This window comes from Phasianus colchicus, chromosome 24 (assembly GCF_987193195.1).
Source record: "Phasianus colchicus chromosome 24, bPhaCol1.hap1.1, whole genome shotgun sequence".
Classification (NCBI taxonomy): domain Eukaryota; kingdom Metazoa; phylum Chordata; class Aves; order Galliformes; family Phasianidae; genus Phasianus; species Phasianus colchicus.
This window is the reverse complement of record NC_143459.1, coordinates 956,144-982,689: the sequence shown is the minus strand read 5'-3', so window position 1 is coordinate 982,689 and position 26,546 is coordinate 956,144. Positions and strand designations below refer to the sequence as shown.

The following is a 26,546-nucleotide window of genomic DNA, read 5'->3' as shown; positions in this document are numbered from 1 at the left end:
GTGTTCCTTCTTGTTGCTGGTCTCATCCTGCTTGCAGGGAATAGAAGAGGCAATGCCCCAAGCTGGAATAGCTTTCATAAATCGCAGAAGTACACTGCAGCTCACACAACAGCAGCGCTCATCTTTCTGGGTATCCTCCATTTTTTATGCCAGGTGAAAGTCATATTTGTATTTTACACTGAAAGCAAGCCCTTCAGCAGCTCAGGAGTAAGAGCTGAGATGTACGTGGCAGTGGAGGAAAGCTGCGTGTGGTCAAGGATTGTGTGAAAGTCGTGTTGCTCCATTTTGAATCTATTCAATTAATCCTTAGTTGTCTTGAGCAGTTTCGGAAAGAGGGTAAGTGTATATGTAGTTTGTGCACATTTATGAACTCAAATCAATAATGGATAGACTGACAGCTTAAAGATGTGTATTTTTTGGTCTCTACCCTTTTTCTCCTGTGCACCTGAAGAATGTGGAGCAGACCTCCAAGTCTGCTGTTGATGGAGCACAGCATGGCCTCCCAGACATCCAGTGCTCTGTGGGGCATAAGACGCACAATTAATTTGTCTGTACTCTAAAAGGGGGAAAAAAGGCTGTCAGTTTTCCCCAAAATAGCAGGGAGACTCTGACTTGCCAGTCAGCTGTGTCATTTTTGGGATAGAAAAGATTGAGGTATTTTGGGTATGGAAGTAAAGGGGAAGGAGAGGACAGGCATTTTAAGCATTGACACATGTTGCATGAGTGGAAACTAAACTGTAGAGAGAATGAAATTGTAACAGAAAGTAGGTATTTCAATTAGTCACAAGCCAATAAGCTTTTCCTCTTTCAGAAAGGACTGGGGAATAAATTTGGCCATTGTTCTCTGGTCTTGCTTGTAAGCATCTTCGAGGAAGCAACTGGTTTTACAGATTTTATAAGCTCCACCACATGCTTGTCACCAGCTCGTGATTTCCTTGAGTGCTATCTAGTGATCTGACAGTGCCTACAGTTGTGTCAGTCTGCCTGCACTCCTTCCCTCTTCCCCCACGCTTTCATATGCACTTGCTGGAGGTTGTGGGGGAGCGCTGTAGGAGGCTCACAGCCGTCAGTGGGAAGATCAGTTTGCTTTCTGGTCAGTCTTCCTCCTCTAACAGTTTGGAGGGATGGGCTGGGGAGCCTTGAATCTGTCCTCCTAAGGGGTTTTGTTTACCTTGATCATAAGTATTTCTCATTGTTTCATCTTTATGTTTGTTTAACAAATGAGTTCGTATCAGATAGTGCAGTGGTGGTTCCCCCTTTCATGTAAAAGAAATCTTGCTGTTTCCAGCATCACCTAAGCAGCTCCCTTGAGCTGGCTGTGCCAGGACTTGCAGCCGTCTCCCAGAGATAGCTGAACTCCCTGCCCCCTCCTTTGGGTACCAGATTGCGTGATTTCAGGCATGGTTTTGTTGTGGTGTGAGAAGAAGGTGTGAGCTGCTGAGTCCCTGTTTGTCAGCAGCGCTGACAAAGGCATGCTGGCATCGGGGAGAAATGGGCAGCCAATCGCAGCTGGAACTGTTATCGTCTCAGGGTCCCTGTGGGCTTCCGCTATCAGGTCACATCCCAAAATAACACTGGGCAGTATTTCAAGTGAAGAAACTCAGGCTTTGGGGCTTCAGCCAGCTTGGAGTGTGAGATTGTGTGTGAAAGGGTTGGAATCCCTCCAGCGTTCTTGATCTGCATGGCAGATGAGCAATAAAATGCATAAAAACCACATTGGAAACACGTGAGGAAATTCTCCAGCCCCTGACGTTTCCTTCAAGTTGGCAGTTAATGCTGCTGAGCTTCACCTCCTGTCTGGGCTCCATTGGCTGCGCTTGCAGTAGGAGGGGAGAGGAGAGCCCTCTTCATGGTGCAGTGTCTTTCAGGTTCCTTCCTGATGCTCTTAGGGAGGCAAAGAAAACCTTGCTGACCCTCTCCTCTTTTGGCTCGATCCAGAACACACTGACAGCAGCAGGTCTGCATTATTTCAACGAGGTTTTCCCTTTCTAAGGTTTTTGTGCTCTGACTGTCCTTAGTTATGTCTTAGAGTGGTCTGCAGGGAGACTGAGAGATTTCTTTTGCCCCTAGTTTGTGGTGTACTTGAGTAAATGAGATATCAGAGCTGGAGGGTGTCTTTAGGTTTAGTTAGAAAACCATTTGGTGCCTTGATGTTTGGCATCCTGAGAAAGTGACTTGGTAGGTGGAAAACAGCTCCAACTGCTGAGCTGCTTGCACATAAGTCTTTGCTTCTCTCCTTCTACGTGTAGGAATTGCACTTCTAAGTGTTATTCAGCAGTACTGAGTTTCTCAGAAGATGCTGCTGTGCTGATAGAGCACTGCTTTGCTGGAAAATGGCTGTATTATTGCAATTCATAAAATTTAAACATCTCAAAAGCAGAAATTCACTTTAATGAGTTAGTATTTTGTAAGAATCATAGAATTGCTCAGGTTGGGAAGAACCTTAAAGATCATCAAGTCCAACCACGACCAGACCACAATACCCTAACAACCCTCCACTAAATCATGTCCCTGAGCACCACATCCAAACAGTTTTTAAATGCATCCAGGGATGCTGACTCAACCACCTCCCTGGGCAGCCTATTCCAGTGCTTAACAACCCTTTCTGTAAAGAAGAGTTTCCTGATATCCAACCTAAACTTACCCTGGTGCAACTTGAGGCCATTTCCCCTCATCCTGTACCAGTGAGAAGAGACCAACCCCGCTCTCACTGTAAGCAGCTCTCAGATACTGGAAGAGAGCAGTAAGGTCTCCCCTCAGCCTCCCTTTTCCCCAGACTGAACAGCCCCAGTTCCTTCAGTCTCTCCTCATAGGCCATATTCTCCAAGCCCTTCTCAAGCCTTGTCGCCCTTCTTTGGACCTTCTCCAGCACCTCCATGCCTTTTCTGTACTGAGGTGCCCAAAACTGAACACAGCACTCGAGGTGAGGCCTCACCAGTGCCGAGTACAGGGGCAGGATGACTTCCCTAGTCCTGCTCAGCACACCATTCCTGATCCAAGCCAGGATGCCACTGGCCTTCTTGGCTGCCCGGGCACACTGCTGGCTCATATTCAGCCAACTGTCCATCAGTACACCAAGATCCCTTTCCATCAGGAAGCTTTCCAGCCATTCCTCCCCGAGCCTGTAGGGTAAAGATACTGTAGGGTAAGATACTGCTTTCTTTCCATTCACATGTGTCCTAACATCCAAGAAAAGTTTACATATAATTTCAATATCAACTAATGATCTGAGCATCTGACCCAAATCCGTACAGCTGGAAGGCCAGCCTTTTGTGCATGCAAGGTTCAGGATGGAATGCCAGCAATGTAGATAGAGGCCTTTGCTTGCATGTCTAAATCATCCCTGTATTAACCCACTTAATTAAAACGGAATGTTTTTATATGATTTGCAGTCTTTAGGTTAAGCTTTGATGTGTAGGCAAGGTTGAAGACATCAGCTTTGAAGATTGCTATCTGGTTGCTCAGGAGTTAGTATTCCACCAGTTTTTCCCATTGCTTCATTTTATGCATTGCAGATATTGTCATGCCTGGCTTTGCCAAAGTGCATCTTCTTATTCTGCCCAGGTCATGTGTGAACATCACTCATAGCATGGGGAAGTCACCTCCTCTGGTCCTGCAGGCAAACTCCTCCTTCTCTGGCAGAAGTGTGTCACCCAACTCCTGATAATGGAAGGAAAGCTCCATGCTTCACCTTGCATAGCTCCCCGTATCTGTTCTTTTGTACTTGTATGCCAACTCAGGTTTTCATTGTGGTGTGCTTTTCCTCTGAGCCTGCAAATCTCTCACTTAGGTAGCTGTAGACTCTGCCCCTCTGATCTGAAGATTTAACTGCTCTGAAGTGCTGTGGATTTGAAAGCTGCAGTGTTTTGGCCTCCGGTTCCATCTCAGTGATGATGAAGAGTGTTTGTATACCTTTGATAATTTAGCCTAAAAGTGCCTTTAAGTAAAGGAAATATCAGTGGTTGCTAAAACCAATTTTAGATTGGACTGAATTGGCTTCTGGATGTTCTGATCCCTCACTGACCAGGGAGCAACCAAGATGTGCACCTTACACCAGTGGCTGAAGTTCAGGCTGAGTAATCTCACTCTTAGGTAGGGATTGCAGACAGGAGAAGAATGTTCTGCTCTTGACTGTGTTGGATGATGCCTCTTAATGCAAAAAATCCCTCTACTGCCATTTGAGATAGCTTCCTCAGTTTCTTGAAGCTGTCCAGGTAAAAAGCCATATAGCTGCAGAAGTGAGCAGTGCCTCTGGTGCTAGGTTAGGAAGATAGTGAAAAGTGCAGAATCTCATAGGCACTATTCTTAGGCTTTTTCTGTAATTTTTTTTTTTTTTTTTTTTTAGCTTTCATTGAAATAAAACAAAGTAGGTGGTGTTTGTTAGCTTTCAGAGAGGTAATACATCATAAATAAGCAAATGTACCCCTGAGACTGCCATAAAGGGAATTCTCTCTCAATCAGACGCCGTGATGGAAGGGGAGGAAGAACATTCTATGCACAAAGTTCTCCCATTGAGTGACTGGCATTTCCATCTCAAATGTAGCATTTTCCAACATTTCTTAGAAACTGTTAACCAGTTCTACTGTAAAATAGACAAGATTGCCCAATTGCAGCAGACAACTGAAAGCAGTGCAGCTGATCCCCAGGACACCCCTCTGTCCTTCTGAATGTCGCTCTCTGTTCAACAAGTGTAACCCCAGTTTTCCGCTTTCTAAGGTGTGGTCAAAGCTCTTGCTTGTGAAGACTGATACGTTTGCAGTATCTTGTCTGAGGTCCTTGTGTGTTGCAGGGAGTTAGGAGTGTTCCCAGAACCACTGCTAAACAAGGAATCGTCCAGAAAGTGTAAATGAGACCAGGGCGTCCCAGTGATTTGTCAGTGTGCTCAGTCTTTCTGCATGGTTTTTTCAGTGAGGTCGGTTCTGTTTGTGCTGATCAACTGGATTCTGTTGAGAGGAATCTGATCTAAAATGCCTTTCAGGGCTCAATTCAGAGCACTTCTGAGCTACGGTTGGTTATTCTGAAAGACTTGCAAAGTGTGGGCAAGGGCCTAGTAAGTTTTGGTCTGCCATTTCTTAACCTACTGTGATGTTCTGAATCTCTAGTTGCTGGAGGAGCTGTAACTTAGCAGTGTAGTGTTCAAATGTGTCACAACAGACTGTTTGTCTTACTCTTTTGTGGACCGTTCCTTGCTCACATACCCCAGGCTGACCCTGAGTAGCTAATGCTACTCAGTTTAGTATCAAGCAGCCAGTGCAGTTGTGTTTGGAGTATACTTGGGAGTATCCCCATTTTCGAGACTTGCCAAGTGATTTTTGGCACTGTTGCTTTGCTGTGAGTGTTGTTGCAATAGAAGATTTCAACTTTTTTTAGGTTTTTCATAGAATCATAGAATGGCTTGGGTTAAGAAGGACCACACTGATGATCTCATTCCAAACCCCCTGCTATGTGCAGGTCGCCAACCAGCGGACCAGGCTGCCCAGAGCCACCTCCAGCCTGGCATTGAATGCCTCCAGGGATGGAGCATCCACAACCTCCTTGGGCAACCTGTTCCAGTGCCTCACCACCCTCTGTGTGGAAAAACTTCCTCTTAATATCTAACCTAATCCTCCCCTGTCTCAGTTTAAAACCATTCCCCTTGTCCTTTCACTATCCATCCATATAAACAGTCTTTCTCCTTCCTGTTTATATGCTCCCTTCAAGTACTGGAAGGCCACAATGAGCTCTCCTTGGAGCCTTCTCCAAGCTAAACAAGCCCAGTTCCCTCAACCTTTCCTCATAGGAGAGGTGCTCCAGCCCTCTGGTCGTCTTAGTGACCCTCCTCTTTTCAAGAGTTCCATGTCTTTCTTGTGCTGGTGCCCAGGCCTGGATGCAGCACTGCAGATGGAGCCTCACAAGAGCAGAGCAGAGGGGGACAATCACCTCGCTCTCCCTGCTGGCCACCCCTTTTTTCATGCAGCCCAGCACACAGTTGGCCTTCCAGGCTGCAAGCGCACACTGCTGGCTCATGTCCAGCTTCTCATCCACCAGGACCCCCAAGTCCTTCTCCTTAGGGCTGCTCTCAAGGAGGTCTTCCCCTACTTTGTATAAACACCTGGGATTGCCCTGGCCCAAATGCAGTAGCTTGCTTTTGGCCTTATTAAACCTCATTAGGTTTTCATGGGCCCACTACTCCAGCCTGTCCAGGTCCCTCTGGATGGCTTCCCTTCCTTCCAATGTATCGACTGCACCGCTCAGCTTGGTGTCATCTGCAATCTTGCTGAGGGTGCACTCGATGTCATCGTCTGCGTCACTGATGAAGATGTTGAAGAGCACCAAGACCGACCCCTGAGTGACACCACTTGTGACCAGCCTCCACCCTGACACAGAACCACTGATCACAACCCTTTGACTGTGACTACCCAACCAATTCCTAATCCATTGAACAGTCTGTCCTTTAAATCCACACCTCTCCAAATTAGAGAGATGGATGTGGTGAGGGACCACTGTGTCAAAGGCTTTGCAGAAGTCCAGGTAGATGACATAGATGACATCCATCACCCTTCCCCTATCCACCGATGCTCTCACTTCATCACTGAATGCCACCAGATTGGTCAGGCAAGATCTGCCCTTGGTGAAGCCATGCTGGGTTTTGGTACTTTCCTTGTACATGCTTGATACATGCAACATGAAAGGTACTCTCTGGGGTGGAAAAAAAAAAGTCCTAAACTTTGAATGTCAATATTGTACATGCTAGATTTTGCTATCTTTGAAGAAAGGGAAGTGGAAACCCTGAAGAATGTTCTACAGTTTTCTTTGAAATATCTCTTTAGTTTGTTTTTATTCATCTCAAGTGAGTAGTTTCCCAGCTCACATGAGGTTTATGAGTTAATTATGGTGAGGCAGGAGTTTTCTGTTGTTCAGAGACTGAGCCACGTTTCTGCTCCATGTTGTAATTGCACTGAGTACCTTCTCCATAAGCAGCTTTATGTGTATTGTTGATGCATTTTTTAGTTTCTTGCCTCTACACTGAATTAAAAGAAACAAGTAGGAGAATGAGGTAGGTGTCTGGACCATGAGCAGACATTCATCAAACCACCTAGGGAACTGCTGGGTTCGGAGGCAGGCAGCAGGACACAACACATTCAGCAGTTACCTCAGTCTTCAGCAGCCATTATTACTGACAATGACACGAGCTAACTTGATTGATTTCAATTTGTAGTATGCCTAAGGGATAAATTCACTTTCAGGGTGGTGTGTGAAGAGTAGTCCCATGGTCTCTTTATTTGCTGATGGCTGATCTGTTTCTTTGTGTGTTGCAGGACTTGTCTGGTTCAATAGATGATCTACCCATGGGTACAGAAGGAGCCCTGAGCCCTGGAGTAAGCACATCAGGGATTTCCAGCAGTCAAGGAGAGCAGAGTAACCCAGCTCAGTCTCCTTTCTCTCCACATACCTCTCCTCACCTGCCAGGCATCAGAGGACCTTCCCCATCCCCTGTTGGTTCTCCAGCTAGTGTTGCTCAGTCCCGCTCTGGTCCACTTTCACCTGCTGCAGTACCAGGTAACACTGCTTGGCACCTAGTGATCTTTTGGTTCAACTCTCCGCTGCATGTAGAGACAGAATTAACATGGTCAGTGGAAAGAAACTGGCCAGTGTCAATATTATGTGTCTGTTAAGAGCTTGTGATCTCTTTTTTTTTTTTTTTTCCCCTTTGAAATGCTTGTAACATGTACAGAATGCAGTCAAATGAATGGCATAGCTGACAAACCAGCATTGTCATTTTCCTGGGTTAGTGTGGGTGATCTTGCTCTTGTTTTTCTTCACTGTGGCTAAAATGCTCTTGTGAAACTGTTTGTAGTTCTGGTTTTTAATGCTCTTGCATCCTTGATTTTGTGGTAAGCAGTTCTTGTGATTAACCACTCTCCTTTTTGTGGTGCAGGCAATCAGATGCCACCACGACCACCCAGTGGCCAGTCGGACAGTATCATGCATCCTTCCATGAACCAGTCAAGCATAGCGCAAGATCGAGGTGTGTGGTTTGAGCTAGAGAAGTTTTAATGATAGAAATCTGTTTGTAAAGCTAGATGTATAGCTAAAAATTACCTGTCCTGATAACATGAATTCTGTGGTGAGATAGCATCTAAAGGTTGTGCCAGCATTTTAAACTGCAAGTGTTTTGGCTCCTGGCACCACATTCAGCTGTGACAGTAGTCCTTTGGCTTCTGAATGTTAGATGCAAGCTTGTTGTTTGGCTTGTAAGATGTTTCCTCGGCTTTTCCAAGTCTTTTCTACAAATGTTAGTTGCCAGAGTTCTGTGACCTTAAGCTTCAAAATGAGGGGTGGTCATAACAATATTGGGTGGCATTTCCTCATATGAGAATAAGGGAAAATGAATGTATAATGCCAGTCTGAAAGTATTTAGATGTCACCCAGAGAAAACAAGTAAGCAAGCAAAAAAAAAAAAAAAACCACTCTGAAAATGACAGTCCTCAGAATTTGCCAATTTACTGTCAGTTCCTGTAATGCTAAGCTTTTTTTTTTCCTTGGTTAAAAGAGGAAATTGAGTATGTTCTTAGTGGCTAGGACTACTAGCAACAACTGTAAAATGTGCCTCAGTTGGTGCTGGTAGGGTTCTGTTAGTGGCTCCTGTGGACTGTTGTTGCTTAAGACACGTGTGTCCACTGGCACCCCTGGGTACTTTGCTCACTGGGTGCTCTTCTCCCTGGATGACCAGGGTACTTGCAGAGGAATCCTCAGATGCCCCAGTACAGCTCTCCCCAGCCCGGCTCAGCCTTATCTCCCCGTCAGTCTTCTGGAGGACAGATGCATGCTGGAATGGGGCCATACCAGCAGAACTCCATGGGAAGCTACGGACCCCAGGCCGGGCAGTATGGACCTCAAGGTGAGGCATGGGCAGCTTCGCAAGGGGGAACTGAGTGCAGCAAATGGGAAAGGCCTCTGTCAGTGGCAACATCTTGTTTTCGGAGAATGTGTTTTGAGTTGTTGGCTCTTCATCTGTGGGTGATGCAAAACAGTCTACTCCTTATGAGGTGGAACAACTTGTGCTTTGAGTATTATGCTGAGATTCATGAAAGATGTTATTTGAATGCTAGTTGTAAATGTAGGATCTCTTCTTCTCTCTTTGAAAGATACAGGCAACACCTCCAGTGTATTAGAGAAGAGCCAGTTAACTTCAGAGGGGAAGAGAGCTGTGTGTTATATGTTTTGGAAAGGGTTGAGTGAGTTTATTTACATCTTATCCTGGACCGTTTAGCTCAGTGTGGTCAGCTGAGGTTTGGGAGAGTATCAGTCAGCTTTAGAATGAATGTTGTTTCTTAGCTGTGTCAAAACACATGTTACATGGCTTCTATCCAAGTGCTTTGACTTTTTGTAGAGGTGTTAAGACTCCCCCTCATCTCTGTTAGTGATCTTTAAATATTTGCTGATAGAAGACTTGTATGGTGATTCATGAACTAAGTAGTTGAACAATGTACTTTGCCTTGTTTCATCTCTGTAGGAGGTTATCCCAGGCAGCCAAACTACAATGCTCTGTCCAATGCCAACTACCCCAGTCCCGGGATGGGAGGAAGCATGAACCCAATGGCAGCAGGGAGCCAGATGCATGGGCAGACCGGTGTGCCTCCATACAGTGGGCTTCCTCCCGGGAGGATGAGCCACGCAGCCATGGGGAACAGACCTTATGGACCTAACATGGCAAATATGCCTCCTCAGGTGGGGACAGGGATGTGTCCCCCACCAGGGAGCATGAATCGCAAAGCACAAGAAGCAGCTGCTGCTGCCATGCACGCTGCTGCCAACTCCATCCAGAACAGGTGAGGCATGAAAATTCCCTTGGTCTGAACATATTCAGTGCATTCCCTGTGTTGTATCTGGGTTTGAAAGCCATGCATGCAGTAACCTGAAACTGGGGTAATAGTGAACATGTGCTTCCTTAGGGATTTGCCTTGCTGAAGTCTTGTTCCTCTATCTTAACTGTTTTATTCTCTTTTTTTTTTTTTAAAGCTTGAATAAGTGGTGTAGTTTAATATATTGTTAATGACCTGCTTAGGGAATTTTTAGTGTTGATGGATGAAATCTTTTAAACTTGTTTTTTCCTTAATTTGTTTCGGCTTTCTGGTCTACTTTGTGGTATGGGTGATTTTAATGCTGCTGTGTGTGTGATAAGCTCATACATCTAGCCAACAGCATCCATCTATCCAGCTACATTTGTCTGGACCAAGGCATTGCTTTTCCACTGTATTGAACTTCTTCCTTTTAGGGCTTTGATGGGCAGCTATGGGAAAAGGAGCTGGAATTCAGCGCTGAACTTTACAGTTGTTTTCTGTGTTTTATTTTGCTTTAATTGCATGTTTCAGAGCAGTTGTTATGTCGCCTACCAGAATGTCATAAGAGCCACAAACTAGCTTATAAATTAGGCTCCCCCAGTGAAGCTGTTAGATTTACATGCATTTGTGGTCTGATTAGGTGTTGTACTCTTTATCCTGTCTTAAAGCTTATTTCTGCAGTCTTCTGCCTGATGACTGCTAAGAGGTCAATTCCCAAACACCAATCAAGGCATCAAAGTGCATCCTTTTTATTAATGTGTCTGAGGGACAGTTGTTTGTGGGGTTTTATGACACATGTGCTGTAATGTACTTTCTGTGGATATCAAAAAGTAAATAGAAAAAAAGCCATTAAATTTGGGGGGCATTATGCTGCGCATCTGTAGAAATGCTGTATTGTTGCTTACATGCACAATGCTGCAGTATTTGTAGATGAGATCTTTCCTGTGAAGGTGACTTAAGACCTGAAACCAAGTTCAGTTTGGGAATGAAGATGAGAGGTCAAACTGTTGAGTGCTGAAGTCCTTCTTTCCTAATGGGTTGCATCTCCTTTGCTTTTGAGAGTGAGGCTTAGGTTCTGCAGTGGGTAAGCTTTCAAAGAGCCCCGATCTTTGTTCACTTGCTGAATGTCAGCTTCTATAGTAGAAGGCTTCTTCTAGTCAACCTGTTTTGTTAGAAGGCACAATGTGAATGCTTTGAATTTGGAGTAAATGTCTGTTTCTTCCTTGCCTTTTCTAGGCCTCCTGGTTATCCCAACATGAACCAAGGAGGAATGATGGGTACTGGACCTCCTTATGGACAGGGAATTAACAGCATGGCTGGCATGATCAACCCCCAAGGCCCACCTTATCCCATGGGTGGAAACATGGCTAACAACTCTGCAGGTAAGCAGTGCTGAGTGCTGGGCGTTGGGTGACTTCATGGGTCTGGATTGGAAAGCAGTGTCATAGATTCTTGTAACTTCCTAGGGATGGCAGCAAGTCCTGAAATGATGGGTCTTGCGGATGTCAAATTAACTCCTGCAGCTAAAATGAACAATAAGGCTGATGGGACCCCAAAAGCAGAATCCAAGTCAAAGGTAAAACTTTTTTTTTTTTAAATCTACCTATATATATTTAATGACACAGTGTATGTATCTAGTGGTGAGTGCACCTCCTGAGAGAAACCCAAGGTGACTTGCCATCTTCCGTGAGCAGGCTGGCCATTAGTGTGGCTGTTTGTGCAGCATGTGATGGTGCTGCTGTATGTGAGCACGGTTTTAACTCAGCAGTGTGGCAGTGAGTGGATACCCTCTGCTGGGATGTGTTACCTTTTGGAGAGTGGCATATGCTGGCATCTCCTGTTAGGTGTGAGCAAGCTCTGAGTGCTGTTCTCTCCATTCCTCGCCAGAGTTCGGTCTGTCCCCATGTCAATCCTGGGCCAGTCCTGCCTTTATTAATTGCAGGGAATGTACCAGAACAGATGCCCCTTGCAGGGGTTAGTTTTTCCAAGTCTCCAAATGCAGTACATAGCTAATGAGGCTGTTGCTTGAATCAGAAGTGGTCTCAGAAAACAAGGACTGTGTAGTTTTGGGGGGGAATGATGTTTGAGTTGGCTGAGGTGTTTCCTGATGTATTTAGCAATTGAGCCCACGGAGGGTCTCTCAAAGAGATGGTTCTGCAATGTCTCTGTGAGGTTTGATTGGTTTCTGTAGCATTCATGAAACCTTTTTCTTTTTAAAAATACGTCTCCTCTAATCACTGACCGTTTTCTTGATACCTTTGTGTCGTACTTGTCTTTTAGACTGACATGTGTGGGTCTAGTACAAAGCTGGTCTCAATATAACAGCAGAACCTCAAGCTCTGACTGCTGTTTGAAGCCGTCTTGTATGTGTGCTAAGTGTTTTTGTGCTGCTCAGTCCTGATATGTTTCCTTTTCCTAGAAGTCCAGTTCCTCTACTACGACCAATGAGAAGATCACGAAACTCTATGAGCTGGGTGGTGAGCCTGAGAGGAAGATCTGGGTAGATCGTTACCTGGCTTTTACTGAAGAGAAGGCCATGGGCATGACAAACCTCCCAGCAGTTGGCAGAAAACCCTTAGACCTTTACCGGCTCTACATCTCAGTGAAGGAGATAGGAGGATTGACTCAGGTGAGTGTAAAGCAGCCTGTGTGGTGACTGAATGTTTGTGCTCATGGCAACCCAATGTCTGGCAGTCACACATCAGTAGACAATCAAATTTAAGTGTTGGCTTTTTGTCTAGATAGAAAGCTTGACTTTCCATTTAACTGTTTTTATTTTTATTTTTCTTAAATAATGCTTATATAACCCAGGATCCTTCTAGCTAGCCAAATATCTGCATTCTCATTGCCTGCTTGGGAACAGTGTGTCTTAAGATTCAGTGCAAGGGTTGTTTTTCCTCTCTTTGTCCATGGCAAAGATAGGTAACACTGTCTTTGTCTTTACATCTGGCTATTAACTGATCTCATGGCTGATTTTATTTGCTGTGTGGTGTTATCTGTACCTCTTTGAAAATTTTTCTGTAGGTGAGGAAGAGATTTTACTAGTTCTTGAACAAAACTATCTGGTCTGCTTTAGCCCTTATTGCATCCTTTGTTTTAGCGGAAGTGATTCTTTCTTGGAGGAGGCATAGATGGGATTTTGAGTTTAGAGTCTCTTGTTTGGTTGTGCAGGTCAACAAAAACAAGAAATGGCGTGAGTTAGCCACAAATCTCAATGTGGGCACATCCAGCAGTGCAGCTAGTTCTTTGAAGAAGCAGTACATCCAGTGTCTCTATGCCTTTGAATGCAAGATTGAGCGAGGTGAAGACCCCCCTCCAGATATCTTTGCTGCTGCTGATTCAAAGAAGTCTCAGGCTAAGATACAGCCTCCATCTCCAGGTGAGTGTTGACACTAGCTAAGGTGCGCAATGACTGTTTGAACCAGAGGACCCTCTAACACAGCATGCACGACTGCATGTGCTGTGGGTCAGATTGGCTCCAGACTTCCCCAAAGCCCCCTTGTCTGTCTTTAATTAGATGTTCCGTGGTTTGTAGGTTAAGTAGGTTGGTAATATGGATGTGAATGATGCTGGGAATTTCATATATATTGTCCTGGGAATATAACTGTCAAGACTTGGGATAGTTCTGCTCTTGTGTGTAACTTTGGTAACTAAGTATAACATATACATACTGGTGTACATACACCTCAGTACTTACCAGTGCATGAATGCCTGATGAGAATTCGAGAAAGAGGAGCCTGGAGTTAGACTGTCAAGATGTTATCTGCCCATTTTAACATTTCCTATCATTACTGCTTGATCTTTTGGAACTTTCTAGAAAAGTTGTGCTTGTTCTGACTATGCAGATTCTTCCTTCTAGGAGCAAACAGTCGGTGTACATTTGTACTCACCTTCCTCATGAGCTAATTCTTTTTGTCTTTAGCAAGTGAGTACTTTGAGACTTCATGTCTGGAGAACTTTGTAAGCCTATTAAGCCTATTATGAGTTAAATGTTCTGAAGCCCTTTAAAATAAACTTCTAAGAAGTTTGTAATTCATTAATCTTCGTGGTGTTGTTTCAAATTTGATGGTGTGCTCCAGTTTCCGAAGACTTAATCATATAGTTCAATACAGATTTGTTAAAATAAACTAAGAAGAAAATAAACTAAGAAGAAAAAAAAATAATAATAACAAACAAAGCAGCTGGGCTAGCAGTGCATGCTGTACTCTTCAGTCTTTGGAAGGTCTGATAGTTTCTGTCTAATCTGCATTGAGTTTGCCACTTGAAATGCAGCTGAGCTTGTCAGCTTTCTAGCTTGTCTTATAAGGAAAACCCTCAGGTGCTGTTTCTGGTCAGGAGCTTGTTTGTGTAGGTGAAATAAGAACTGTGACACTTGGAAGTTCCTGTAATGTTTGGAAAAAAAAACAAAAACAACCAAACAAAACCTCACATGAAAAAGCCTTCTTGTTGCTGAAACTTGGTGTCATCTGTGCCAAGCTCCTAAGGATGGAATAATGAAGTCTTTATTTGATTGTACTGTGGTTGTCTCTCAGCCTTGCTAAGCCCTTGACTGAAAGTGTTCTTGTCCAAATATAGTGTTAACAACTACATTTATCTATTCTCTCAGTTAGAGTTTTTCTTAAAAAACAGAATAATACCCTTTGTACCTGTCAGGAAACCTCTCCCAGCATAGGTACACCTTGGTGAAGAGAAAATTTTGACTTTTGTTTCATTATAACAAACTTCTGTCTAATGTTGTTTCTAAGTTCTTAAACTTGATCATGAATCCCTCCTCACTTTCTTTTGAAAACATCTTTCTTGCCCCCTGAGATAGCATGCAGTGGACCAAAGAAGCTGAGAGCATTTGGAGTTCATTTGGAGAGAGTTGAGATGTTTCGGAAACCACTTAAAGCTTCTTGTAGCAGTAGGTGCCTGTCAGAATTGATTAGGTGGTACATCAGATTTTCTTTTGTTTTAGCAAACGTGGTGGTATGTGAAGGTCCCAAGTTTGCCTTCTAGGGCTGTGCTACAACTGGTCTTGTGCTTCAGCACACTGGTGGTTGGAATTGGCAGGGTTGCTATCACAAACCACAGGTTTGTGCAGCTCTCTTGACGTAGTCCATCACTGTGATTGCTGCTACGTGAGGACTGTTCTCTATTTTCGTACTTAAACTGCTCTCTCTTCTTGTCTTACTCCAGACTCCTGCAACTGGGAATATACAGAAGCAGCACTGAATCATGGTTGCTGTGGTCCTTTTAGCCTTATCACTCAGTATGTTTGTGCTCCTCTTTCAGTTTTGTTTTCTTTCTCTCTCTTGCTCCCCTGCATTAGCAAGAGTGAGGGCATAGGACACAGCACAAAGGGTGCCCTCAGCACTAGCTCCAGACTTCAGGGCTGTAGAGTCCCAGGGGGCACAGCTGTTCCAGGATAGCTGAGGCTCATTTTAGTAACATCTCTAAGGCTTCTGAGCCTGTTTGCCAAGAAATCACCCTTCTGGTGCATAACTTCCCTATTGGAAAACTTAGTGGGCAACATTGGAGTGTTTTGGAGTCCCACTGTGTGGCGGAAGGTCTCTCATCCTGTACAGACGTATGTGATTTGCTGTCTTTGTAGACTCTGTAACCTGTTGATGTTGGCTTATGTGTGATTTCAGCCTACTGTGTCAAAATTAACTTTTCAGTGCTTTATCAGTGGTAGAGGTCACACTGCATGGTTCTGCATTAGCCACTGTGTGTGGCTGTAGGGGACGTAAAAGCCTTGCAGCACAGTGATCAGAGAAGAGCTCTTGGTGCTGAAGATACTTTCCATGCATTGTGCCTTCTTCACCCTCAAAAAGCAAAGCTGTTTACAGAAAGGCCTCTGAAGCAGGCTAGGGACTGCCTCGTGGGCACTCAGCACGGGTTTGCTGCAGAGCGTCTTGGGTTCCCGCTCACAAACTGCAGCGCGTCCCTGGGGAGCCGTAATCAGCCTACTGTTGGGTTTTAATTCCCAGAGCATGGAACTGGCCTGGCTCCAACTGTGTGTAAATTTGTGAGTGGGAGGGACAGCAGGGGGTGGGGACAAACACCAAATGGCAGCGACGCGGGGAATGTCTTGAGGCCTCTTCCTGCCGCTGCCAGCATTTGTAAGCACGTAGAGGAACAGCAAATTCCTGGAGGAAGCAAGTGGAACCAAACTGCTGCTGAGAAGGGAAGGAGAGCTGCAGGAAGGGTTCATGAATGAAACTCCCTGCTGAGCTGTCTCTGCCCTTCCTTCTGCCGAGAGCTCCCCGGGCTGGGAGGGAGTCGCAGAGAGGAGGACAGGGTGCCAGGAAGGTGGGGTGTAAACAAACATGCCCTGGACATGACCTCGGTGGATTTTAATGAATAGCTGAAATGACTCATCAACCAGCAGGGCTGAAGCTGAAGGATATCGGGTGCTGGGGACAGTAACTAATGGAAACATTAATTAAGAGTTCAGCTCCTGCCAGCTGCAAAGAGCATATAAACCTGAGAGCTGACACTGTCACAGCAATCCAGGGGCAGAGCTTCACAGCAAAACACAGCTGGATGGCACCTGATGGCCTTGGATTTTTGATGAAGGCTTAGCATGGTGTGAAGCAACCTGTGCAGAGTCAGGGAACTTGCTGGACAGGTTTTGTTGTTCAGTGAAAGATCCTGCATCTCTGGCATTCCTTGTTCCAGGAATTCTTGGGAGTGGTGCCTGAATTCACCTGTGTGAATTAACCCCGCTCAAAGGGCAGAGTAGATAGAGGAGCCTTGTTCAGAGTTACCCAGTGACTGCAGCAAAAGTCCCAGAGTTTCCATCAATTGGAAAAATTTTAAAACTTCTGAGAGAGGGTTTACACCCCTCTTCCCTCTGGGCAAAATTAGGATGTGAGGACAATGGGTCAGAGGTTGTCATTTGGCAGGGAGAGACATTCCCTACTGTGTGATCCACTGTAGAGCACTGATCTCTGAGACTAGATAGCTTGGGCACTCAGCAGAGTGCTACAGCAATGGCACTGTGTGTAAAAAGGAAGGTGGTCAAGTTGTAATAAAAATGAACACATCCTTTCAGCTTCACCTTACTCTACAGGGTTCTTCTGGAAAGTCTGGTCCAGTACGTCCTTGGAGGCAGTGCACTCCTTGTACTGTTTTGGCCGTGTTTCTTCTGTCTCTTTATTCAAAGACTGATTGCTGTGTGTTACAGAGGCTGGTACTTTGGGAAGTTCTGGGTTACATCTGTAGGGTGCAAAGCTGCTCATGCCACATTTGTGTTCTTGCAGCGGGTTCAGGCTCGATGCAGGGGCCTCAGACGCCTCAGTCTACCAGCAGCTCCATGGCAGAAGGAGGAGACCTGAAGCCTCCTACTCCAGCATCTACACCGCACAGTCAGATGCCTCCTTTGCCAGGCATCAGGTATGCAAATGTTGCACTCTCTTCCACCATACTGGATGTAAGTTGTGATTGTGAGTTTGCCGAAAGTTGCTTCCACACCTGGCTGGAGACTTAAGTACCTGTTTTGATAGACTCCTTGGCTTTGCTTCTTTGCTAATAGCTCACAGCGACATTGTTGACCCTGTGTCTCTGGGTGTGAATAACCACTGCTTTTGGGATTTGGTAAGGATAGTATTGTAGAAGGGCAGTTCTTGCCTCTTTTCAGAAGCATGATTGTGGACCTTGTAGGGGATAGCAACATGTGAGAAGGGAGTATGTGGGGGGAAGAATCTTGAGAAGCACTATGGGCCTCTAAAAATGTGTGGGTTTGTTTTGTTTTTAAATCAGGAGTAACTCAGTGGGCCTTCAAGATGCCTTTACAGATGGCAGTGATCCCACGTTCCAGAAGCGGAACTCCATGACTCCGAATCCAGGGTACCAGCCCAGCATGAATACCTCCGACATGATGGGTCGCATGTCTTATGAGCCAAATAAGGATCCTTATAGTAGTATGAGGAAAGGTGAGGAAGTCTGTGCGTACTCCTTTCCCTTTTCTCTGCGAGCACTAGTAGTGTATCTGGATGAATGCTGGAATGTGCTGTAGAGAGCTACTTGTCCTTTCACAAAAGAAGGGATGTTTCTTTCTGTTGCAGAGATAGATGTGTTTACTGATCCTTGTTTCATTCTTTTAGCTCCAGGAAGCGATCCCTTCATGTCCTCAGGGCAGGGCCCCAACAGTGGTATGGGTGACCCTTACAATCGTGCTGCAGGTCCAGGGATGGGTAACATGGCCATGGGGCAGCGGCCACACTATCCCTACGGCGGTCCTTACGACAGAGTGAGGTGGGTGCTTTAGCCACTCTCACTGATTTGCTTGTTTCGACTGAAGTGATTGCTTTCTCATTATTGCTTTGACTTGTCCGATCATTGTTTTTTGCTTTTCATTTGTGCAGTAAGGAGAATGTCAAAGAATTTGTCACTTGTTTCCATGTAGGACGGAGCCAGGCATGGGACCAGAGGGCAACTTAGCAGCTGGAACTCCACAGCCAAACATCATGCCTTCCACCTCGGAATCGGGGATGTACTCTCCCAGCCGCTACCCTCAGCAGCAGCAGCAGCAAAGGTTTGTGTGGGATGTTGCCACAAAGAGCTCTTTCCAGTTGGAGAAGTGGTGTGATAGAGAAATGTGTCTAATGAGAAAAGTGATGCATGTGTTTCTTCTCCAGACATGATTCCTATGGCAATCAGTTCTCTACTCAAGGCACATCCTCGGGCAGCCCCTTCCCTAGCCAGCAAACTACCATGTATCAACAGCAACAGCAGGTAGGTTATCAGAAAGTATCAGAATGAGGAGTTATATCTGTGCCAAGTGTGAAAAGAGGGGTGATGAAAACTCTGGAATGTGTGTTTGCTCTATGTGTAGGTGTTGAACAGAATTAAGTCCGTTTTACAGGAGGTTTTCTTGACAGTTTCCACATAGGTAACAGAAGTTTTAATTAGCGTTTCCAGTGTTGTGTTAGAAAAACACGTTTGGAGAAAACAGCTTATGTAGTTTCCAAACCAACATGATCTGGGCAGGGAGCAGAAGGTCAGAAAGCATTCCTGGGCTTTTTTGCTGATCTGGAACTTTCTGAATCCCATCCTGGGCTGGAACAGCTGCCCAGAGAGGGTATGGATGCTCCATCCCTGGAGGTGTTCAAGGCCAGGTTGGATGGGGTCTCGGACAGCCTGGTCTAGTATTAAATGGGGAGGTTGGTGGCCCTGCATGTGGGGGTTGGAGATTCGTGATCCTTGAGGTCCCTTCCAACCCGGGCCATTCTGTGATTCTGTTTCTGTAACACTTTGGATCTGAGTGATGGTATGAACTTGTTTGGAAGAAGTCTTTCATCTTTCTGGGGAAACATTTCAGGTAGATCATTCTGTGTCTGCCTTACCGAGCCTAAAGGCAAAGGCTTCACAACTGCCTCCACACCCCCTTGCCCCACTGCCTTCTGTGTCTTCTCAAAATCATCAGCTTTCTTTTAGAGCAGAGTTTGAATGAATGTATATCTCTTCTCATAAACGTTATATATATGACTTGCTTTTTGTATCAGTGCCAAGATGCATAATGTTTTCATGATAATTTTGAGCCCTCTAGTTGAGGAGTGTATGGAGAGGGCACTCTCAGATCTGTGCTAAGAATAATTTCAACTGCTCTGCAGTTTGGCTCTGCAACCAGAGCCACAGGGCTGTGAGCCAAGAGTTTGAGTTTCTCTGGTACTTGTCATCTTTGAAGCCCTAGAGCTCCATCTGAAGCCAGTCATGACAGAAAGGCTTCTGAGTTGACTGTGTAACAGCTAGAGCACAGACCCTTGGTGGTAGAGAGGTCTTGGATTTTAATTCTGTCTCAGCAATTGAGTGTTTTCTCCTGCACTTCAAAGCAGTATGGGGAAAAATAGTTCTTGCTCCTTTCAGTGATGTGTATTGAAATCTAAAGAAAAGGAAGAAGCAAGTACAACAGTTTTCAACACATTCTGTTTGATATGTGAGCAAAAACCTGTGCTTTTTAAGAAAATAGAGGGCTGATGAAATTCGTGGACTTGGAAGGAAAGAAGTTCCTGTACGCAGTATGATTTGTGGTGAATGTACAGGAGAGCTGAGTCTTTTCTACAGGAAAGTCCTTTCTGCAGGCAGATTTTTGTCCTTACAGCATTCTTGTAGAATCCACACGAGGAAAGTATGCAGCCAGCTGTGAGGAGTTGGTCTTGACTTGTGAAACTGAAACCTTGATCCACATCCAAATCCATTGGATATGACTAACTCTGAGAGCAGTCTTACCCTCTTACAGGCCATGCTGTGGAGTGTTGTCCTCTGGCTCTGAATGTTTCTATTCGCCGTGTTTGGGTTGCCTGTTTCTAGTTTGATAATCTTATGTTGTCAATTTCCATCCAGAATTACAAGCGACCGATGGACGGCAGCTACGGCCCACCTGCCAAGCGGCATGAAGGGGAGATGTACAACGTTCCATACAGCGCGGGGCAGGGGCAGACGCAGCAGCAGCTGCCTCCAGCACAGACTCAGCAACCGAGCCAGCAGCAGGCTGCACAGCCTTCTCCACAGCAGGACCTGTATAACCAGTATGGGAGCACATACCCTGCTGCTGACCGCCGATCTGCGGGAGGGCCACAGAACCAGTTCCCATTCCAATTTGGCAGAGACAGGGTCTCGGCTCCCCCAGGCTCCAATGCTCAGCAAACCATGCCTCCTCAGATGATGGGGGGTCCCATCCAGTCTGCTCCAGAAGGCCCCCAGCAAGGCGCCATGTGGCAAGGGCGCAATGAAATAGGGTACAGCTATCCGAATCGGCAGAGCGCTGGCTCTGCACCCCAGGGGCCTGCTTATCACGGAGTGACTCGAACAGATGATATACTGCATTCAGAACAGAGGGTAAACCATGAGGGACCATGGCCTTCCCATGGGAATCGGCAGCCTCCGTACGGCCCCTCTGCCTCTGTTCCCCCAATGACTAGGCCACCTCAGTCTAACTATCAGACCCCTCCTAGCATGCAAAATCACATTCCTCAGGTATCCAGCCCAGCACCTCTGCCCAGACCTCTGGAGAATCGCACTTCTCCCAGTAAATCTCCATTTCTGCACTCGGGGATGAAAATGCAGAAGGCAGGACCGCCAGTCCCCGCATCGCACATCACACCAGCAGCTGTACAGCCTCCCATGATACGAAGAGACATCACCTTCCCACCAGGATCAGTAGAAGCTACTCAACCTGTATTAAAGCAAAGGAGGCGGCTGACAGCAAAAGATATTGGTAAGAGGATACTCCTGCTTTTCTGCTTGTGCTCATCAAGAGGCTGAGTGTTACCATTTCTCTTTAGTACAGCGCTGCCAAATGGAAGGGCTCTGCCAGCTTTGTAAGAACTCTCCCAAGTTAGTTATGATATCAGATATAATGTTTGTGCTGGGCATTGTCTGTGCAGAGATTGCTTTTGCATGAAGTCTGCACAACATGTTAAGTAGGCTGTGCTCTTTGTGGGACCAGAAAGCAGTATCAAGTATCTCATTTTTGTTTTTAAACTCCAGGAGCTAGAAGTATCATGTGTTTATGTTCCAGGAACTCCTGAAGCTTGGAGAGTGATGATGTCTCTGAAGTCTGGGCTGCTAGCTGAAAGTACGTGGGCCTTAGATACCATAAACATCCTGCTCTATGATGACAACAGCATAATGACCTTCAACCTCAGCCAGGTGGGTGCAGATGTTCTCTGATGCAGGTCTTTGAAGTGCTAAGTTTGTACAGTTTTCTGTCAGTGTGATAGTAAGAAGCAGCTTGTGCCCTTGTAGAGCCATACTGCCAGGTGTCCCTGTACCTGTGGAGTGTGTCAGGTCTGAAAAGCATGTTGGGTCTGGGGAGCTGCACTGAGTGCTCACTGACCTGTGGATTTCCATTTTGTTGGTGAGCAAGTGTAGTCTCTCACAGAATGGCCAGGGTTGGAAGGGACCTCAAGGACCATGAATCTCCAACCCCCCTGCCACATGCAGGGCCACCAGCCTCCCCATTTTATGCTAGACCAGGCTGCCCAGGGCCCCATCCAGTCTGGCCTTGAACACCTCCAGGAACAGGGCATCCACAGCCTCTCTGGGCAGCTGTTCCAGCACCTCACCACTCTCATAGTAAAGAATTTCCCCCTGACATCCAACCTCAATCTCCCCTCCCTCAACTTAAAACCATTTCCCCTTGTCTCTCCTCCCTGGTGGGATGTACTACCTCAAACACAGAAAAAAAAATCACAGTGGGGAGGCCAAGATGGGCTTTGCAGCAGAGTTCTGTGAAAGGTTGAATACTGCTTGCCTAGCCTGATGCAATGGCATTCGCCTCTAGCTCTGTCTTTCCCTGTGGGTCATTGCGCAGTGTGGGCCAGCCTATCTCCATGAGTTACTTTGTGCCTGCATGGCTGTTGTCAAAGCCGTTCCACAATACTGTGAAGGCTGTCTGCTTAGCATTGCCCTGCTCCTTTCTGTGTGTTAATCAGAGAGGAGGTAAAACCAAGAGCGCCTGAGTTGGCACAGGTACGGGTGTGTGGACTGTGCTGGTGTTGGATCCTGGCAGTCAGGGTCTGTTTCCCCCTTGTTTCTGTTCTCAGAGGACAGAAAGCTTTCTTTTGCTAACAGCATATTGCCAGCATGAACAGATCTCATTAATGAACAGCACTACTTAAGATCTCTGCCCTTTATGCAGTATTTTTCCAGTTGTTCATAGTGGTCTAAGTTGCTTTATGATCACTGTTCCCTTTCTTCTTTCCTTCCCCTCCCATTTTTCTCCTCCCCCATAGTTGCCAGGCCTGCTGGAACTCCTTGTGGAGTATTTCCGGCGCTGCCTGATCGAGATCTTTGGAATCCTGAAGGAATATGAGGTGGGAGACCCAGGGCAAAGAACACTATTAGATCCCCAGAGGTTCTGCAGATCTTCAGCTTCTTCTCATGAGGAAGGGGAGGAGGATGAGGAACTACGGAGCCTGAACTATGAGGAGGAAGAAGATGATGAAGGAGAGGAGGCGGCTGCATTTTCAAGCAAGGACAAAGCACCTCTAGAGTGCAGCGAGGAGAAATTAGTTAGTAAATTTGACAAGCTTCCGATCAAGATTGTGCAGAAGAATGACCTGTTTGTGGTAGATTATTCAGACAAGCTGGGACGAGTGCAGGAGTTTGATAGCGGCCTGCTGCACTGGCGGATTGGTGGCGGTGACACTACTGAGCACATTCAGACCCACTTTGAGAGCAAGATGGAGCTACCTATGATTCACAAACGAGCATCCTGCAATTCTGTCTTGAGGAAACGCGCAGCAGCTGAGAGCAATCCAAGCACTAGGGAAGGAGAGGCTCTTCCATCTGACAGCTCCTTGGAGAAGAGAATAACTGCCACCATGGACGACATGCTTTCAGCACGTCCAAGCTCATTATCAGGGGAGGAGGAAGAGGCCAAAGCTTCAGAAACAGAGAAGGAGAGTAAGTTTCCATTTGGCATTAGTCCAGCACAGAGTCACAGAAATATAAAAATTCTGGAGGACGAACCTCACAGTAAAGATGAGACGCCCCTCTGCACCATCCAAGACTGGCAGGACTCTTTGGCGAAGCGCTGCATCTGTGTCTCCAACATCATCAGGAGTTTATCATTTGTGCCGGGCAATGACTTTGAAATGTCCAAACATCCCGGGCTGCTGCTGATTCTAGGGAAACTGATTCTTTTACACCACAAGCACCCGGAGCGCAAGCAGGCACCCCTGACCTATGAGAAGGAGGAGGAGCAGGACCAAGGGGTGAGCTGCAACAAGGTGGAGTGGTGGTGGGACTGCCTGGAGGTGCTGCGTGAAAATACACTGGTCACGCTGGCCAACATTTCTGGCCAGCTGGACCTGTCCCCTTACCCAGAAAGCATCTGTTTGCCTATCCTGGATGGACTCCTACACTGGGCAGTATGTCCCTCAGCAGAGGCCCAGGACCCCTTTCCAACGCTGGGGCCGAATGCGGTCCTCTCCCCTCAGAGACTGGTTTTGGAAACACTCAGCAAACTCAGCATCCAGGACAACAACGTGGATTTGATTCTTGCAACTCCCCCTTTCAGTCGCTTGGAGAAGCTGTACAGCACCCTGGTGCGTTTCCTTAGTGACAGAAAGAACCCGGTGTGTCGAGAGATGGCTGTGGTACTACTGGCCAACTTGGCACAGGGGGACAGCCTGGCAGCGAGAGCGATTGCTGTGCAGAAGGGGAGCATTGGCAACTTGCTGGGCTTCTTGGAGGACAGCCTGGCCGCCACGCAGTTCCAGCAGAGCCAGGCCGGCCTGATGCACATGCAGAACGCGCCCTTTGAGTCGACGAGCGTGGACATGATGCGCCGAGCTGCTCGGGCGCTGCTCGCCCTGGCCAAGGTGGACGAGAACCACTCGGAGTTCACGTTGTACGAGTCGCGGCTGTTGGACATCTCCGTGTCGCCTTTGATGAACTCTTTGGTTTCACAAGTTATTTGTGATGTACTATTTTTAATTGGCCAGTCATGACAGCTGTGGGATCCGAGACCCTGTGTGCGTGTGCGTGAGTGGAGAACTTAGAAACTGACTGTTGCCCTTTATTTATGCAAAACCACCTCAGAATCCACTGTCTGCCCTGCGCTGTCCTGCTTCTCCCTTGGGGAAAGATGTCCCCATTCCCTTTCCCCTTCCCCTGCCCTTCAAATTTGTCCCGAATCCCTTATTAAAGGAGACAAAGTTCTGTCTACATAGAAGACTTTTTTTTTTTTTTATTTTAACCAAAGTTACTGTCGTTTACAGTGAGTTTGGGGAAAACGACTTGCCGTGTTATCACATTGACAGGCTCCACTTTCATAACTTGTTTTTAATGGTAAACTCTGAAGGACAAAAGTGACTGCTGAACTCTGTGGTTTATCGTTGTACATTCACAATCTTGCAGGAACCAAGAAGTTACCAGTTGTGAACAGACCTTGTCCAAGGGAGGCCTGTGCAGTAGCGTGTAGAACTTCATGTACTGTACACCTTAAACTGTAAACATACTGTAATACTGTCTCACATGGAAAAAAAAAAAAAAAAACGCTGGATCAGCAGCAAGCTGTAGTTTTTAAAAATGTTTTTAGTTAATGTTGAGGAGAAAAAAGGCTTTTCCCCCAAAGTATCATGTGTGAACCTACAACACCCTTACCTCTTTCTCTCTTCCTTCTTGATTGTATGAATAACCCTGAGATCACCTCTTAGAACTGGTTTTAACCTTTAGCTGCAGCCTGAATGCTGCCACGTGTGTATATATCTATGACGTTGTACATTGCACATACCCTAAGATTCCTTGCAGTTTTGTTCCCCTTTCCTCACCCCTTTCTAGTATGACGAGTTAACGAGTTGATGACCTGCAAAAGCGAGACACAATTATTTAATCTCTTGCCAGACATCCCTCCCTGGAGGATGCTGTACAGGTCTCTGTGTATAAAGTCATTGCTGTCTCAGCAGCCAATCAACTTATAGTTTATTTTTCCTGTTTTTGTTTTCTTTCTAATCGAGGTGTGAAAAAGTTCTAGGTTCAGTTGAAGTTCCTGATGAAGAAACACAATTGAGATTTTTCAGTGATGACTTCTGCATATTTGTATTTCAGACGATGTAGCTAAAAACTTGATGTAAATTCCTCCCTTTTTTTCCTTTTTTGGCTTAATGAATATCATTTATTCAGTATGAAATCTTTATACTATATGTTCCACGTGTTAAGAATAAATGTACATTAAATCTTGGTAAGATGTTTGTAAGGTTTTTCTTTATTAGCAGAGCACGGGGCTGACCTTGGTGCTGTCAGACCCCGTAGGCATGGTGTTGCAGGTCAGCTTTGTTACCATGCAGCAAGGAGGCCTCAAAGCTCCAGGCCAGCATCTTGTTTAGCAGCACAACCAGGTAACAGAGCAGCACCTTGCCCTGAGCTGCCAATGCTGTATGGTCTGGCTTTCCTTCTATGATGGGCTTGTGTCATTTATGCTCCAGGAGGGCGGATTTGCCGTGTGAAGTGAAGCTCTGGCATGGAAGGACAGACGTGTGGCTCTCAGGGTGGAAGAGGGCATTGGAAGGGAGGCATTTCCCTGTCAGCTCTCTAAAATGGACAATTTTCACTCCTCTTGCGTTTTTCACTCGTTCTTGGAATTGTGATGTGGACTCAGTCATCTTCCAAGGGGTTTTCCAGAGAACAAAAGTCTGATGCCCTTCAGCACACGGCCAGAGTTCAGGCTCTTCATTTGACAGTCTGCACGTTTTCATGGTTAGTAAGTGGATATTTTATTCCTGAAGCTTTATCCTCAAATGATAATAGCAGCAGGCTAACTAGATCTGCAGTGAGCTCACTTAAGCAAAAGTGTCATAGGGAAAGGAGAGGCTTTTCTGTCTTTTGTTCAAAAGGCCACCTCTCATTTCCCCCCAACCCTCTCCTATGAAGCTTGCAGTTCCCTCAGCTCTTAACTGTAATCATGAAATTAAGATTTCTGGAAGGAATTGTGCCTGAATCAAATAGACTTTCTTCTGAAATGTTTACCAGCTGGAATTGTGGGAACTCCTGTCTGGCTTGTCTGGGAAAGTTCTTAAAATGGAATTCTTAAGAGGCTTCCTTGGCTTTAAATGTACTGAATGGAAAAAGAAGTGGTGTGATGAGAGTTGTGTGGGCCTTTGCTGATTTCAAACTGTTGGTTTGAAACCCACTTCTCTGATAATTGAGTTATATGTTCCAGGAGCTTTGTTTAATCTCCTTGAATTAAAAGCTACAAAAGATTTCAGCATTTCAACAGGGAGGACCTCA

The 26,546-nt window shown here is 45.9% G+C and overlaps 1 protein-coding gene across 2 annotated transcripts in view; it reads left to right on the top strand.

Annotated features, from left to right (window-relative positions):
* Window positions 1-25,504, top strand: part of ARID1A (AT-rich interaction domain 1A) — a 57,928-nt gene extending 32,424 nt beyond the window's left edge. Inside the window, exons 5-20 of one of the 2 annotated variants that reach the window (XM_031595132.2) lie at window positions 7,299-7,539; window positions 7,919-8,008; window positions 8,714-8,881; window positions 9,497-9,812; window positions 11,061-11,206; window positions 11,291-11,400; window positions 12,247-12,453; window positions 12,996-13,203; window positions 17,072-17,204; window positions 17,571-17,743; window positions 17,915-18,065; window positions 18,217-18,345; window positions 18,449-18,545; window positions 20,154-21,027; window positions 21,331-21,461; window positions 22,547-25,504. In XM_031595132.2, coding sequence (XP_031450992.1) covers window positions 7,299-7,539; window positions 7,919-8,008; window positions 8,714-8,881; window positions 9,497-9,812; window positions 11,061-11,206; window positions 11,291-11,400; window positions 12,247-12,453; window positions 12,996-13,203; window positions 17,072-17,204; window positions 17,571-17,743; window positions 17,915-18,065; window positions 18,217-18,345; window positions 18,449-18,545; window positions 20,154-21,027; window positions 21,331-21,461; window positions 22,547-24,268 — 4,896 coding nt within the window. In that variant the 3' untranslated portion in view covers window positions 24,269-25,504. Of the gene's footprint in view, window positions 1-7,298; window positions 7,540-7,918; window positions 8,009-8,713; window positions 8,882-9,496; window positions 9,813-11,060; window positions 11,207-11,290; window positions 11,401-12,243; window positions 12,454-12,995; window positions 13,204-17,071; window positions 17,205-17,570; window positions 17,744-17,914; window positions 18,066-18,216; window positions 18,346-18,448; window positions 18,546-20,153; window positions 21,028-21,330; window positions 21,462-22,546 lie in introns of both variants that reach the window. The other variant, XM_031595131.2, reaches the window with a different exon arrangement.
* Window positions 25,505-26,546: the final 1,042 nt, after the last annotated feature.